The 17,489-nt window shown below is 45.7% G+C and overlaps 2 protein-coding genes across 3 annotated transcripts in view; one reads left to right on the top strand and one right to left on the bottom strand.

Moving 5' to 3' along the window:
* The window catches only part of LOC129811360 (arf-GAP with SH3 domain, ANK repeat and PH domain-containing protein 3-like), a 63,133-nt gene extending 56,456 nt beyond the window's left edge, over positions 1-6,677 (top strand). Inside the window, exons 24-26 of one of the 2 annotated variants that reach the window (XM_055862600.1) lie at positions 376-607; positions 1,316-1,443; positions 1,733-6,677. In XM_055862600.1, the coding sequence (XP_055718575.1) occupies positions 376-607; positions 1,316-1,443; positions 1,733-1,781 (409 nt within the window). In that variant the 3' untranslated portion in view covers positions 1,782-6,677. Of the gene's footprint in view, positions 1-375; positions 608-1,315; positions 1,448-1,732 lie in introns of both variants that reach the window. The other variant, XM_055862599.1, reaches the window with a different exon arrangement.
* A 5,019-nt stretch (positions 6,678-11,696) lies between these two features.
* Positions 11,697-17,012, bottom strand: LOC129811359 (ensconsin-like). Its single transcript, XM_055862598.1, has one exon. The coding sequence runs from the start codon at positions 16,766-16,768 to the stop codon at positions 16,109-16,111; it is 660 nt and encodes a 219-aa protein (XP_055718573.1). The 5' UTR covers positions 16,769-17,012; the 3' UTR covers positions 11,697-16,108.
* Positions 17,013-17,489: the final 477 nt, after the last annotated feature.

Here is a 17,489-nt window from a genome sequence, read left to right as displayed (position 1 = left end):
TAAATATAGCAGATTATACGCATACTGGATTACATTACATGAAAAGACATGGTAACACTTTATTTGGACAGTCTACAGACTATCAGTAACATTTCAACTATCTACTAACCTTAACTCTTCTCTTAACCGTAACATTTTACATTTACATTTTAGTCATTTAGCAGATGCTCTTATCCAGAGCGACTTGCAGTAGTGAGTGCACACATTTTGTCCATCCTGGAATCATTAGCAAACAGTCTGTTAATAGCATTTACAGATGGAAAATCCAAACTATCTAAATCCAGTAGGACCCATGTAGGTACTGTATGTGCCCTATGTATCTGTGAGTAGGTGAAGTCCTTGTGTTTTACCAACCTGTCCTCTCCTCCTCCCCAGCTCAGAGAAAACAACATCGTACCGGCGGACCAGCAGCGGAGGACAAGGGAAGTGTTCTGTAGCCATGACCTCAGCCGTGACCTCAGCTGTGACCTCACCCATCTGTGTGGCACTGGGCAGCCAGGAGGAGCTGTACTGCAGCGTGGTACCTACTGGTCCCGCCCCCGGCGCCACACCTGCAGCCTCCTCCTCCTCCTCTCCTATCACTGTGCGCCCTCGCAGAAACGCTATGGTAGGACACGCAACATGACCTTACCACTAATACTAGAGCATCATTTCAAACACTGCCAACTTCTGTGACAACAAAACCACTGCTATCTGAGTGAGAATGGCATCTATATATGGTATGCTAGTTAGAGCATGGATAATGCCCCCATACGAGAGAAAAAACATATTTAAAATATATTTTTGGGATGCATTTTAGGACACGTGAAATATAAAGAATGTATATATTTTTGTGGGTACTCTGATAGAAATACTCATACATTTTCTTCAGCTGCTACATGTAACCCATTGTCAGTTGGTTGGCATTATTATCCTGCAACATCACTATTCAATGTCAATTTAAGGCACAATAACGCTGTTACATTTAAAAAATGTTTTATCTTCAACCTTTATTTAACTGGGCAAGTCAGTTAAGCTCAAATTCTTATTTACAATGACGGCCTACCCCGGCCAAACCCGGATGACGCTGGGCCAATTTCACACCGCTCTATGGGACTACCAATCACGGCCGGATGTGATACAGCCTGGATTCGAACCAGGGACTGTAGTGACGCCTCTTGCACTGAGATGCGGCGCACATTGAATAGTGATGTTGAAGGATAATAAAGCCCAACCAACTGACAATGGGTTACATGTACAGATCAGTTGTCTGTAATACAGTAGCGGGACACTAGTATGTACAAGAGCATGACAGAGCAGCGTGTGTATCCGCCAGGTGTCTCAGAGGAGGCCTACCCAGAAGAGGGTCAAGGCGCTGGTGGACTGCAGAGCCGTCAGCTCGGACCAGCTGGCCTTTTTCAAGGATGAGGTCATCGTGGTCACAGCCACCGAGGACCCCCACTGGTGGGTGAGTAGAACTACACCTCTATCTTTTTACCTCTGTAAATCCGTTGTTACTTTTAATAAGCACAGCATTAAAACAGAACGTTGAGCTATTTGCTTTTCTGTATTAAGCCAACCATGTTTTAACCTATATATTTTTACAAAAAAAGGCAACTGGAGGGTTTTCCTTCTGCGCAAACACAAAATCCATAGGCAAAGCCCTTTCATTAATGTCCTTTTATATCAAATATATTACCTCTGTATTTTCTATCTAGTCAGTTAGTGATCTTGATTGTTTCTGTACCTCCAGGTCGGCCACATCGAGGGCTATCCATCCAGAAGTGGGACATTCCCTGTGAACTATGTCCATAAACTAGGGGACTGACTAGTCATACACAGGATGCCCTAGCCCCTACCCTAGCCTAGCCCCTAGCCTAGCCTCTACCTTAGTCTAGCCTAGCCCCTACCCTAGCCCCTAGCGCCTAGCCTAGCCCCTACCCTCTAGCCTAGCCTAGCCCCTACCCTCTAGCCTAGCCTAGCCCCTACCCTAGTCTAGCCTAGCCCCTAGCCTAGCCCCTAGCCTAGCCCCTACCCTCTACCCTAGCCTCTACCCTAGCCTAGCCCCTACCCTCTAGCCTAGCCTAGCCCCTACCCTAGTCTAGCCTAGCCCCTAACCTAGCCCCTAGCCTAGCCCCTACCCTAGCCTAGCCCCTACCCTAGCCTAGCCCCTACCCTAGCCCCTAGCCCCTACCCTAGCCTCTACCCTAGCCTAGCCCCTAGCCTCTACCCTAGCCCCTACCCTCTACCCTAGCCTCTACCCTAGCCTCTACCCTAGCCTAGCCCCTACCCTAGCCTAGCCTCTACCCTAGCCCCTACCCTAGCCCTACCCTAGCCCCTACCCTAGCCTCTACCCTAGCCCCTACCCTACCCTAGCCCCTACCCTAGCCCCTACCCTAGCCCCTACCTTAGCCTCTACCCTAGCCTAGCCCCTACCCTAGCCCCTACCCTACCCTAGCCTAGCCCCTACCCTAGCCTAGCCCCTACCCTTACTACGTCTCTTACCTGGGACACAAAAAGGCTGGAATGGACTCTCTTGAACGCAACTCATTCAAAGACAACAAAAAAATGCTTGCTTTCCTGGTAATTTCTTGTGATAGAATATTCTGAACCACTTTGATGTGTTGTGATCTGACGACTAGAGACTCCCATAAACTGTAATTGTATATACAGACAGTGCACTTAAGGAAGTCGCCATAAAGAAAGAAGGGATGAAAGAGATCATATTACATGAAGGAATGCCATCCTCACAACCCGACAGAAGAGAGCGACAGAAAACGCCTCCCTCGGCAATTTGACCTCTAATACCTGTATGTTTTACAACTGTAAAGGGATGTTTTTACCACACCTTACCGCCCAGGGTATTAAAGGGATGTTTTTACCACACCTTACCGCCCAGGGTATTAAAGGGATGTTTTTACCACACCTTACCGCCCAGGGTATTAAAGGGATGTTTTTACCACACCTTACCGCCCAGGGTATTAAAGGGATGTTTTTACCACACCTTACCGCCCAGGGTATTAAAGGGATGTTTTTACCACACCTTACCGCCCAGAGTATTAAAGGGATGTTTTTACCACACCTTACCGCCCAGGGTATTAAAGGGATGTTTTTACCACACCTTATCGCCCAGGGTATTAAAGGGATGTTTTTACCACACCTTACCGCCCAGGGTATTAAAGGGATGTTTTTACCACACCTTACCGCCCAGGGTATTAAAGGGATGTTTTTACCACACCTTACCGCCCAGGGTATTAAAGGGATGTTTTTACCACACTTTGCTGCCCAGGGAAAATTATAAGAGCAACAGCTGGAATACCTGTGATACAGACAGCAGTACTGGTGGAGCTAGAATGTATGTGCGTGCCTGCCTGCGCGTGTGTCTGAGATTATAACCATACCATTGGATTACCTGGCAATGACATACATACAACACTGGAGTCTGGAGGAGTGAGATCGTGTGTTGTGGGAGCCCTAGAAAAGAGGATGAATAGCCGGCGTTGTCCACTGCCTTCCTGGAAACTAAGGAGACTTAAGAGATTCATGCCATGTCAGTCACGGTCGTCGGGACTCTGAGCCAGATGTAATGAATACCTGCTCAGTGACCGGTGGCGATGATGTCTGGGGCTGGAACGACCTGGAACTGAAAGCGCATTTGTGGCTGCCAGCCTGTCTCCTGGGGCTCCAGGGTTCTCTGGCTGCCGCTCTGAAACGGAACCCCAGTGTCTAAGCTGGTTGTGGGCCAGACTCCAGCTCTGACTGGGGGGGCCTGGCTGGAGCCTGGGACATTTGGTTTTCTCCGTCTCCAAAGGAGTCTGTCTTCCTACAGTCGGCAGGGGAAAGGAAGTGACTGTCACCGCAGTGAAATACACAAAGCTGGCTTGTATTCAGTAGGCAGCAAATGGACTGAAACAGGAAAAGACTACCTGAACTTGTTCAATAAGAAATGATAATTTTTCGTTTTAGTTTGCCCTAATGAACATGACCCAAGCCTAGTGCTTTTTTCCATACAGTAGCTCTCGGTTCTGGGTCTATACTCGGCCTCATACAAAAGGCATGGACAGTTGGACACTTCCACATTGTAAAGAAAAGAGAAGGTTGTAGAGAATTGTAAATAGATATTATTACACCCATGAACTGTGATGGAAGGATTCCATATCGCTAACCATAAGCTAGTATTGAGACATTAGCTGTTTTCCTAGTCTCTTGAGCACCATAACTTTACAGTGTTATTACTCACATCTGACCACATCCATTCATATTAATTCATATTTTTCATGTTCTGAATCTGCAGTAAAGGCATATTAATACATTGCATTTCGTGTTACTGCATTCTATTAATATTCTAGAACTATATTCTAGTGTTACTTAATGCACCAGGATTCTGGCGGAATACTGTCTCCTAATATGGTTTCAAAGTGCTTTAAATGCCACTAATAGCGATTGAGAGAAAGTGTAACTCAGTATTGGATCTCAGGCTGTTAAGCATCTTATACAACTGGTTTATCTGTCCACAAGTGAAGCTACGCCTGCAGTGGGTGTGGAGGGCTCTCTACAGTAGGGCAGACAACAATAAAAAACCTTTTAGAGGATAAGTATCGGTTGCTTTTCAGCCATGTAGGTGTTTTCCCGCCTGTTTGCATTCCTGTAGTTACTGTAGACAGGGGTTATTGAGGGTTTGTTTAGCTTTCTCTAGATCCAGTCACTGTTGCCAATACATAGACAAGTAAGTAGAGAAGTGCATGATTGCCAATGGAACCAGGGACAGACTGAAAAGTGAGGGCAGTCTATTGAGTATATGTTGTGCTCTGTTCTACAAAGGTAAAAAAACAACACAAACAACCAGCTGTTGCATGTTGGAACCGTTAATATCACCCAGTGTTGAAGAATGACTGAGTATCAGAATGAATGCATTGTTAGGGTTCACATAATGTCATGTTAATGCTACTTGTGAACATCACTTCGGTTCTGTATACTCTTATGTGTCAGTAGGGCAATATGGCATGGGGGCTGGACTAGCGGGGCCCCAAAGGGCCCAGTCAGTATGGACTAGCAGAGCCCAGTCAGTATGGACTAGAGGAGCCCCAAATGGCCCAGTCAGTATGGACTAGCAGGGCCCAGTCAGTATGGATTAGCAGGGCCCAGTCAGTATGGACTAGCAGAGCCTCAAATAGCCCAGTCAGTATGGACTAGCAGGGCCCAGTCAGTATGGACTAGCAGAGCCTCAAATAGCCCAGTCAGTATGGACTAGCAGGGCCCAGTCAGTATGGACTAGCAGGGCCCAGTCAGTATGGATTAGCAGGGCCCAGTCAGTATAGACTAGCAGGGCCCAGTCAGTATAGGCTAGCAGGGCCCAGTCAGTATAGACTAGCAGGGCCCAGTCAGTATGGACTAGCAGGGCCCAGTCAGTATAGACTAGCAGGGCCCAGTCAGTATGGACTAGCAGAGCCCCAAAGTGCCCAGTCAGTATGGACTAGCGGAGCCCCAAATAGACCAGTCAGTATAGACTAGCAGGGCCCAGTCAGTATGGACTAGCAGGGCCCAGTCAGTATGGACTAGCAGGGCCCAGTCAGTATGGACTAGCAGGGCCCAGTCAGTATGGACTAGCAGAGCCCCAAAGTGCCCAATCAGTATGGACTAGCGGAGCCCCAAATAGACCAGTCAGTATGGACTAGCAGAGCCCCAAAGTGCCCAGTCAGTATGGACTAGCAGGGCCCAGTCAGTATGGACTAGCGGAGCCCCAAAGTGCCCAGTCAGTATGGACTAGCGGAGCCCCAAAGTGCCCAGTCAGTATGGACTAGCAGGGCCCAGTCAGTATGGACTAGCGGAGCCCCAAAGTGCCCAGTCAGTATGGACTAGCGGAGCCCCAAAGTGCCCAGTCAGTATAGACTAGCGGAGCCCCAAAGTGCCCAGTCAGTATAGACTAGCAGGGCCCTAAAGCGCCCAGTCAAGACAGTACACTCTACTGGATTGGCCCAGTGCTCTGAGGTAGGATCCCTTTCAATAATTGAGTGTGGAAGGAGCAATAACCCCCAGTTTCCTACTAATGACTACAATAAAACAAACTAAGACATAGGAATGAGAGGTGTGCTGGAGCCCCCTGCGGCCCTATACACTTTACGTTGGACTGTGAGCTTGAATAGGGCTGTGTCCTACACTTAACTTGGACTAAAATAGGTTCCGGTACTCATTTTGGGTTCTGGTACTGTTTATATTAAGGTGCAGGTGCTCCACCAAACTGTTTAGCTAATATTCTATGAGAGGAGCAGGAGCTCAAGCAGTAGAACATTTGAGATGCCTGTACTCAACATCGGTGAGCTCCTGCCCAAGTCAAGCGCAGGCTGCGTCCCAATACTTTTAAAATCGTTTTCTTCCTGGGTGCTATCTGATCAGTGGATGTGAAGGAAGGAAGCTATGTGATACTATTGGAACACAGCATAGGAGTTTATGGAGAGTAAAGTGAAGGCACTTACTGTTGTTCTTCCATGTCTTTATCATTTTTAAACCTTATATAGATAAGTGCCTCTATGGTTGAGACTTTGTGTCACGTGGTTTCTGTGCTGACAATGTAAGATAGAACATCAGTATAATGGAGTATTTCTGTCATTTCATTATTACCAAGTATTTGTAATATAGTACATGTGTTTTGCTCTCTGTCCTTTCCATGTTACGAGATTATTAAATACTGTTTTAACATCTGTGTGGTTTTTACACTATATTCAATATTTTGTATTATGAAAAGTAACTTTCAGAATGGATTTAATTATTTATATGTTTTGATGCATTAAACTTTTGTTCTCTTACATAATACATGAGAGAGAACAATGTAAAATATTAATGGGCTTTGGTGTCCAAAAAATAAAGAGATAAGAGAGTGTAGAACACATGCAATACATCTCAGTCATTCTGATTAGATACTGGAACTAAAAAGATCAGAAATGTCATCATCTGACGCACGCTCACATTGATGCACTACACCAGCTCGTCCAACTTCTCATTCCAAAATCATGGGCATTAATATGGAGTTGGTCACCCATTTGCTGCTATAACAGCCTCCACTCTTCTGGGAAGGTTTTCCACTAGATGTTGGAACATTGCTGTGGGGGACTTGCTTCTATTCAGCCACAAGAGCATTAGTGAGGTCGGGCACTGATGTTTGGCGATTATGCCTGGCTCGCAGTCGGCGTCCAATTCATGCCAAAGGTGTTCGATGTGGTTGAAGTCGGGGCTCTGTGCATGCCAGTCAAGTTCTTCCACACCAATCTTGACAAACCATTTCTGTATGGACCTCGCTTTGTGCACGGGGACATTGTCATTCTGAAACAGGAAAGGGCCTTCCCCAAACTTGACAGCACAGAATTGTCTAGAATGTCATTGTATGCTGTAGCATTAAGATTTCCCGTCACTGGAACTAAGGGGCCTAGCCCAAACCATGAAAAACAGCCCTAGACCATTATTCCTCCTCCACCAAACTTTACAGTTGGCGGGAAAAGTTCTCCTGGCATTCGCCAAACCCATATTCGTCCGTCGGACTGCCAGATGGCAACCAGGAAGTAGAACATTCAATTGAATATAATTTTTGGAATATCCCTCAACCTGAAACCAAATGCCACGTACTCCAACCCTACTTTACCTTACTACCCCTCATCCAAATCCCCTAGGATTAACACAGTACAACCCACGTCACCTAGCACAGGGATTACCATTATACAGTAAGATCACTCTCAGGATCACAGCCTTTTACTGAATGCTCTTACTGTGTGTTTATGCACACACACGAAAGAGAGCAGGCGTATATGGGACAGTCTGGTCCTCAGAGTAGGCAGCAGTAGAGGGGTTTGGATTGTCAGGTGGCTGGTTGGATCGTTATCCCGGGATAGAGTCAGCTGGCTGGTTGGATCGTTATCCCGGGATAGAGTCAGCTGGCTGGTTGGATCGTTATCCCCGGATAGCGCCAGGTGGCTGGTTGGATCGTCATCCCGGGCTAGCGTCAGCCAGGTGGTTGTGTAAGTGACAGATATTACATCACTCTTTTCTCAGAGGACAGAGGGTCAGGGTGGTGCTGAGGCAGCCAGGAAGTAGACCCGTATTTCTCAGAGGACGGAGGGTCAGGGTGGTGCTGAGGCAGCCAGGAAGTAGACCCGTATTTCTCAAAGGACGGAGGGTCAGGGTGGTGCTGAGGCAGCCGGGAAGTAGACCCGTATTTCTCAGAGGACAGAGGGTCAGGGTGGTGCTGAGGCAGCCAGGAAGTAGGCCTGTATTTCTCAGAGGACAGAGGGTCAGGGTGGTGCTGAGGCATCCAGGAAGTAGACCCGTATTTCTCAGAGGACGGAGGGTCAGGGTGGTGCTGAGGCATCCAGGAAGTAGACCTGTATTTCTCAGAGGACAGAGGGTCAGGGTGGTGCTGAGGCAGCCAGGAAGTAGACCTGTATTTCTCAGAGGACGGAGGGTCAGGGTGGTGCTGAGGCAGCCAGGAAGTAGACCCGTATTTCTCAGAGGACAGAGGGTCAGGGTGGTGCTGAGGCAGCCAGGAAGTAGACCTGTATTTCTCAGAGGACGGAGGGTCAGGGTGGTGCTGAGGCAGCCAGGAAGTAGACCTGTATTTCTCAGAGGACGGAGGGTCAGGGTGGTGCTGAGGCAGCCAGGAAGTAGACCCGTATTTCTCAGAGGACGGAGGGTCAGGGTGGTGCTGAGGCATCCAGGAAGTAGACCTGTATTTCTCAGAGGACAGAGGGTCAGGGTGGTGCTGAGGCATCCAGGAAGTAGACCTGTATTTCTCAGAGGACAGAGGGTCAGGGTGGTGCTGAGGCAGCCAGGAAGTAGACCCGTATTTCTCAGAAGACGGAGGGTCAGGGTGGTGCTGAGGCAGCCAGGAAGTAGACCTGTATTTCTCAGAGGACAGAGGGTCAGGGTGGTGCTGAGGCCGCCAAGAAGTAGACCTGTATTTCTCAGAGGACGGAGGGTCAGGGTGGTGCTGAGGCAGCCAGGAAGTAGACCCGTATTTTTCATAGGACAGAGGGTCAGGTCGGTGCTGAGGCATCCAGGAAGTAGGCAGGTATTGTGCTGAACTTTTTATTCCATGTGTTGTTGTGTGTGCCGAACTGCTTTGCTTTATCTTGTCCAGGTCACAGTTGCAAATGAGAACTTGTTCTCAACTAGCCTACCTGGTTAAATAAAGGTGAAATAAAAAAATCTATAAAAAATCTAGGATCAGGTCCCTCCCTGTCCACGTAATCGTATTATGATCAAAAAGACAAACCTGGATCAGCAATGTGTGGTTCTCGCTTTAACTGGTGAACCACACAGGACCCACAACAGCAACAGACATCAGCCACATGGCTTAGCCGTGGAGAAGATGTACAGTGTTTAGAGATACAGTATATCATGTTAGCAGCTTAGCTGTCATGCTGTATGTGATGGTGTCCTATCACCAATCATCCTGACTATCATACAGCACATTAAACACGATGTAATATATATAGTACCAGTCAAAAGTTTGGATACACCTCATTCCAGGATTTTTCTTAATTTGTACTATTTTGTAGAATAATAGTGCAGAATAGTAGTGAAGACATCAAAACTATGAATTAACACATGGAATCATGTAGTAACCAAAAAAGTTTAAACATCAAAATATATTTTATATTTCAGATTCTAAGTAGCCACCCTTTGCCTTGACGACAGCTTTGCAAACTCTTGACATTCTCTCAACCTGTCCATATTATGGCAAGAACAGCTCAAATAAGTAAAGAGAAACACCAGTCCATAATTAGTTTAAGACTTGAAGGTGAGTCAATGCAGAAAATTAAGAACTTTGAAAGTTTCTTCAAGTGCAGTTGCAAAAATCATCAAACGCTATGATGAAACTGGCTCTCATGAGGACCGCCACAGGAAAGGAAGACCCAGGGTTACCTCTGCTGCAGAGGATAAGTTCATTAGAGTTACCTCTGCTGCAGAGGATAAGTTCATTAGAGTTACCAGCCTCAGAAATTGCAGCCCAAATAAATGCTTCACAGAGTTCAAGAAACAGACACATCTCAACATCAACTGTTCAGAGGAGACTGTGAATCAGGCCTTCATGGTCGAATTGCTGCTAAGAAACCACTACTAAAAGAGACCTATTGTAACGTCCTGACCAGAGTTCTTATGTGTTTTGCTTGTTTAGTGTTGGTCAGGACGTGAGCTGGGTGGGAATTCTATCTTGTGTGTCTAGTTAGTCTGTTTCTGTGTCCAGCCTAATATGGTTCTCAATCAGAGACAGCTGTCAATCGTTGTCCCTGATTGAGAATCATATATAGGTGGCTTGTTTTGTGTTGGGGATTGTGGGTGGTTGTTTCCTGTCTCTGTGTTTGTGTTCTGCACCAGATAGGACTGTCTCGGCTTTCACGGTTGTTATTTGTTAATGTTCATCGTTTATCGTCTTATTAAACATGTTGAACAATAACCGCGCTGCAGTTTGGTCCTCTCCTTCATCCCAGGAAGAAAGCCGTTACACCTATAAGAAGAAGAGACTTGCTTGGGTCAAGAAACATGAACAATGGTCATTAAACCGGTGAAAATCTGTCCTTTGGTCTGATGAGTCCAACTTAGACATAGTAGTAGGTGAACGGATGATCTCAGCATGTGTGATTCCTATCGTGAAGTATGGGGGAGGTGGTGTGATGGTTCCTATCCATGTGTGATTCCTATCGTGAAATATGAGGGAAGTGGTGTGATGGTTACTATACATGTGTGGTTCCTATCGTGAAGTATGGGGGAGGTGGTGTGATGGTTCCTATCGGAGGAGGTGGTGTGATGGTTCCTATCCATGTGTGATTCCTATCGTGAAGTATGGGGGAGGTGGTGTGATGGTTCCTATCCATGTGTGATTCCTATCGTGAAGTATGGGGGAGGTGGTGTGATGGTTCCTATCGGAGGAGGTGGTGTGATGGTTCCTATCCATGTGTGGTTCCTATCGTGAAGTTTGGGGGAGGTGGTGTGATGGTGCTTTGCTGGTGACACTGTCAGTGATTTATTTCAAATGTACGGCATACTTAACCAGCATGGCTAACACAGCATTCTGCAGTGATACGCCATCCCATCTGGTTTGCGCTTAGTGGGACTATAATTCGTTTTTCAACAGGACAATGACCCAACACACCTCCAGGCTGTTTAAGGGCTATTTGACCAAGAAGGAGAGTGATGGAGTGCTGCATCAGATGACCTGGCCTCCACAATCACCCAACCTCAGCAGCAACCTATTATTCTTACTTTATATACAGTATTTTGTATTTTTTCCTCAATAGAGCTTTGAGAACTCTGTAATGAAAAGCTCTATACAAATTAAATGTATTATTTTATTACTATTAAGCATCTAAATGGAGATGAATAATGATTTTATACTGAAGTTTGATCAAATCATATTGCCAATGTGGACGCTGCAGTCAGATAGCTACCTTGTAGTCTCATAGCTTTGATATACCATGTGAATGACACAACGATATTACAGATAATGCTTTTTGATTCTCTTGACTGGAGATACATAACATCATGGAGAAACCAGGCATGGTAAACTGGGACAAACATGACTAGAATTCTAAACCAACAGGTATTAGGCCTACAGTGTTTCTCTTTAAGCAAAATATGTTGAAAATGTGTTTCTGGTTGAATATGCATATTTTCAACATCTTGTGCTCACTGGGCTGTCATTGGTGGGCAATGAGGGGCCAACACAGTGATGATGTCATTTCCTGTCAGTGTTTATTATACAGTACATCCAGACCAATTGGAGAAGGTACGGCTCCCTCATTCAGATCATGACCAATACATACATTCTTCAGAGTGAACAGTACAGGCAAAGTGAGGTGCATCAAATAACTAAAGCCTTCACTTTAGGACCGATTACGAATCAGGACAAAATCCTGAACATCAGACAATCCAAGGAGAAGCCAATCTTTTGGACGCATGAGGGAAGATCTTGCATCCTATTGGTTAATGGAGTCTCTCGACACACTTGGTACCGGTCACGTTCAACAACGTCACATCTTATAACTCAAGTTTAATATGGGTATTATAACAAGCTCAACTTAAAACCCAGGATGTTCTTAATTCAGAATGGAATACACATGTCACGTGTGGCGTTTGTCTGCAGATGCTCCCAGCAGCGTTAGGGTGTTTTGTTATCAGGTCCCTTGGCTTCCTCTCTGCATGCATCGTCTCATTATGTCATTACGTCATGAGCCATTTCAGTTATGCTGAGCAGGCTCTGTTTTTCTGCTCTGGTGCTCCAAGGTGACAGACTACTACCTCTGTACCAGTCGTGACAGGCCAAATGCGTCACTTCAACGGAGAGAGAGGGAGGAGAGAAGGAGAGAGGGCGAGGAGAGAAAGAGAGAGGAGAGAGCGAGAGGAGAGAGAAGAGAGACATTTGCCCAACAGATGTAAGAGCTGACTTAAATGTCAAACTGTGCATGGGTAAGCAATAAGCATTCTCACACACTCTCCGGGAAAACAGACCACATTCCACCACATTTCAGATTGCCTTAATTCATTTTCTCTCCCCCAACTAGCAGTATACTACCAGTCCCTCCTCTGACAGAACCGAGAACAAATTGTCCTGAACAATGTAAAAAAAAAAAAAAAAGCCTATTTTTCTTGTCTTTATAGAACATTGTACATTTGTTTAAACTCTGGACTAAAGCCTATGATTAAATGATGTATTACAAGCAATTTGTCACTTGAGCAAAACATTCTATAATGCAAACGCCTTATTCAAAGCAATGAGCATGTTTTCAAATTGATCTAAATTAAGGAGAACACATTTAATCAGTAGAGATTCAAATCCATCTAAACGTATGTAAGGTCAACATGGAAATTTTATAATGAAGGACATTATATAATTTAAAATAAACTGATTAAACCCGGTTTAAAAATATATTTTAGGACTATTAGGCTGCGTTTACACAGGCAGACAATTTCTGATATTTAGCCGAATTATGGGCAAAAGATCTAATCTGATTGTTCAAAAGACCAATTGTCGGAAAAAGATCAGAATTGGGCTGCCTGTGTAAACGCAGCCTTACGTTAATTTTAACAGAAGGAAACACTTTCACATCACAAATGAACTATTTAACACAATAGAAGATAAGTACATTCATATACAGAATAGTAAAGTAATATTGTCAGAAAACTTGTTTTGGACCTGTGGTTGATGCAGAACGCTTGATCTTGTTTTAGGCTATCTTTAAACCAGTTCTGATTGCCAGTTTTGGCTTAGTTGTATGCCTTTAATAGCCTGGTCCCATATCGGTTTATGCTGTCTGACATTGACTATGAGAAAAGGTAAGACACCACAAACAGATATGGGACTGAACCAGGCTATGCCTATCTAGCCTCGTTCTACCACAGCAGCAGTCAGGACTGTGGATCAGGCTAATGTCTATCATGGAAGCCTCTGAAAATGTGGCTAACCAAGATACTGTATTTGACTCTGCCGAGTAAGGAGTAGGAGGAGGATACATTTAATTAAACACATTTTAAAACAAGGTTTGTTGAGAAGATATCCAGACAGAGAATAGTATTTTCAACCACAGGCCCTTAACAAGTTAAGGGAACCATATTTATTGAGAAACAGATTTAAACAATACATTCATTCTGCATGTGGGTCCAGAGCGCTTTAGGAAACGTAGTATTTCATAGCAAAACGCAACAACAAAAAAGTACAGCACTGAAAATAGTGCAAGAATTTCAAAGTATTCCAAGCTGGCCAATGGTGTTCTGGTTGTCATCATTAGATCAATGGTCATGAATTCATTATTTTACATTTAAGTCATTCAGCAGACACTCTTATCCAGAGTGACAGTAGTTTTTTCATACTGGTCCCCTGTGGGATTTGAACCCACAACCCTGGTGCTGCAAGCATAATGCTCTACCAACTGAGCTACAGAGGACTCCATCCTCACACTAGTATATACACATACATTGTATAAGGCATTTAATGAAGAACCATTGTAGCCTGTAGACTTCCAGTATTTTTTAATAATATATGTACATAAAGAATACAAGGTGTTTGGGTCTGAAGCATACAATAGGAAAAATTATTGTCTCTGTCTAGCTTACAAATAGCAGGCAGTAACTTAATCGATACATATCGATAACCCTAATCGATATGTAAGCCTATGCAGTGGACTATAATTTATGAACTAAGCAAAAATGTCCAATGCTTATCCTATCAAAAAGTAGAGCATGCATTTAGACTGCCCATTGTCTGTTACCGGGGGGAGGGGGGGGGGCAAACTACCTGCCCTACAGCACCTGATGTCACAGGAAGGCCAAAACAATCATCAAGGACAACAACCACCCCAGAGGCACTGCCTGTTCACACCGCTATCATCCAGAAGGCGTGGTCAGTACAGGTACATCAACGCTGGGACCGGGAGACTTAAAAAAAAATATATATATCTCAAGGCCATCAGACTGTTAAACAGCCATCACTGACACAGAGAGGCTGCTGCCAACATACAGACTTGAAATCATAGGCCACTTTAATAAATGGATCACTAGTCACTTTAATAATGTTTACATATCTTGCATTACTGATTACTCATATGTATATACTTTATTCTATACTATTCGACTGTATTTTAGTCTATGTATTACTCATCTCACATGTATATACTGTATTCTATACTATTCCACTGTATCTTAGTCTATGCCGCTCTGACATTGTTCATCCATATATTTATATATTCTTAATTCCATTCCTTTACTTAGATGTGTGTATTAGGTATTTGTTGTGAAATTGTTAGATATTACTCGTTAGATATTGCTGCACTGTCAGAACTAGAAGCACAAGCATTTCGCTACACTCGCAATAACATCTGCTAACCATGTGTATGTGACCAATCACATCTGCTAACCATGTGTATGTGACAAATCACATTTTATTTATTTATTTGATGCAATAACGTCAATAACATTAAATGTCTGTTTGCTGTTTTATCGCCTTTTTAACCCCTTCCTCTCACGTGACTGACTGTCATCCTTTTCCACAAATCATCCACCCTACGTCTCTCAGCTAGCCTATCATCTTGTTATACAGTATATACCCTACCTTGTCTCGCTGGCCATGGCATGGCTAACGCAATCCTCAAACATTTCATCAACCGTAAAAGCATTGAGAGGCCAGCTCTGCCATAGTCAAACGAACACAGTTTTGCAAACAGCGCCATTGTCCATCGCTCAGGTCCAATTGAAGGAAATGCACCAGAAAAGGAAGTTGTTCTTGAACCTCTTCTTTTCCAAGGACACCATGTGTTGTCGGATACATTCTGGAAGGTGAGTTAGGCCTGGGTTGTCAGGCAACAAAGAATAGGCCACAGGTGGAAGCGTCCCAGAAGGACCTGGTTTGTTTCTCACGTCCTGAGAGAGCAGACTACTACTCCATTGGGGGTTTGACCTTTGAAGCTCAGAAGATGAGTTGGCTGGGAGATATAGTGAGTGTGCTGGGGAATGCCAAGGCACGTTGCCCTTCGACACCCTGCGGTCCCCCAAGGCCCTCTACCAACCATTCTTTCTGACTCCCCCTTTCTCCGTTTTTTCCCCCCTGGTTTTACGAAACAATGCAGCAAAAAAAAAAAAAAAACTAAACTGCACTCTGCTCCTCTTCTCTCACTCCAGTGGGTTGAAAAGGCAGATTGCTCAACGTTCTCCCCCATCCCGTAAGCCCGGGCTTTGTTATGTAACCCCCACTTCTCTCTTTGCATAACTTAAGAGGTACTGAGAAAAGGAAGTGTTTCCATGTTACCTCACGCTCCAATACCTGCACCGTGACTCCCTTCTTCTGTCATTCCCACTTCTTTCAACACAAAGCAAATAAAAAAAAAGAATCGACCAACCACATCAAAGCGATTACATTTTTCGTTGTTTTTGCCTTTGTACAAGTACGGTTTGTATGGTTTCATACAACAACTTTTAGTTTTACAGATGCACCATGTGAGTCCCATGGCCTCCAAACCATCCCAGACATACAATATACACTCTTTAGTCCACAGAGGGCCAGCTTCCTGGAATCAATAAGAGCTCAAGGGGGGGTTTGTAGCCTCAAGGAGGGGTAACAGTCTGGGAATGGTGTCAGTCTGTAGTCTAAGGGTCATTTGAGCTTGACGGGCCAGGGAAGACACGTACGGAGTCCCAGCATGGAGGAGAAGACAATGGTGGGCCGGTGCTTCCTGAATCGCAGCCCTTTCTTGAGCCGCTCGCTGTTCTCGGCCGCGTATATCTCCCCCTGCTGGGCGCCGCAGGCAATGCGGGTCAACACCTCGCCATGCTCCACCGCCTCCTGCTCCGAGCGCACGAACACCTCCCGGAGCTCCTCCAGGCGTCGCTCCATCTCCCGGATGACCCGCTGGCGCTCTTCCATCTCTAGCAGGCGCCGACGGGCCGCTTCAAACTCCATGCTAGAGCTGGGGGTCACCATCTTGGAGGAGGGGGCTGTGGTAGCCGTCGAGGGGGGCTCCGAGCCGTACAGGGCCGTGGTCACCCGCCTAAAGTCGCCCATAGAGATGGAGCGTCGGGTGGCAGGCGATGGGAGTGGGAGGGCCAGGGTGCCGGAGGCTGAGAAAGGGAGGGCGAGAGGGGCTGCCAAGGCCTCAGGGGGATGGTGGGGATCCATGTCGTCTGTGGTGTCTGCGGCATGTGCTTGTCTGTGCCGTTTCTTCATGGCTGGGTGCGAGCATCCGTCCAAGCTGCTGTTGTTGATTCTAGTGCTCTGTGGGAGAGCAGTGTGCTGCCTCAGAGCCTCTCCATTCATTTATAAGGGATCGGAGCTCAACACAGCGCTTTACGGGGAGGAGTCCACTCGCTCCTCATTGGTTGCTTGCTTCCCGTTGAATGCCGATTGGCTGCTTGCCCCGCTCCCCTCTCGATCTCCAATGCTCTTAGTCTGCTTCAACAGGAAAAGGAAAAGACGGATAACATATATTCTATCCCTTTTCCTCTCCTCTCTGTGGTTGGCTCAGTATGTGTGTTGTGTGAGCCGCTCTCCTCTCTGCCCTCCCTCCCACCAGCTGGGATCAATCCATCCTCCTCTCCCACTCTGCTCGTTGCCCATAGCAACGCAGTCTCGACATCAGATGGCAAGTAGGGGAGGGAGGGGTGGTGTTCAGATTGTCTCCCCCTCTTATCATTCACCGTCTGGCCCTGAAATGTAATTTCTTTATTGTTTGAACCAGCTCCATGACAAACTTCACCCAGTAGATTCAGTGTCTCAGACCCCTTATCCAGTAGTCATTTGACCCCCCCTCCCCTCACACACAAATACACACACCACCTGAGGAATGATCAGACACCCTTGCACCATCTGTTTGGTCCATTCCCCTGCTAGCTGATCAAGCCGGCTGCTCTAACTCAAGGATGAACTATTTATTCATTTTGATAAAACGAAAAAGGAAAAGCCTTAGTGTTGCTAACAAACACATGAAGCTAGTGGCATATAGAGCATGTAGAGCATGTAGAGAATATAGAGCATGTAG

This window comes from Salvelinus fontinalis, chromosome 15 (assembly GCF_029448725.1).
Source record: "Salvelinus fontinalis isolate EN_2023a chromosome 15, ASM2944872v1, whole genome shotgun sequence".
Lineage (NCBI taxonomy): Eukaryota > Metazoa > Chordata > Actinopteri > Salmoniformes > Salmonidae > Salvelinus > Salvelinus fontinalis.
This window is presented reverse-complemented; position numbering and strand designations above follow the sequence as displayed.

Bases quoted from the DNA above. Each gene is read 5' to 3' on its own strand.
- LOC129811359 (XM_055862598.1), bottom strand. From the start codon at position 16,768: ATGAATGGAGAGGCTCTGAGGCAGCACACTGCTCTCCCACAGAGCACT.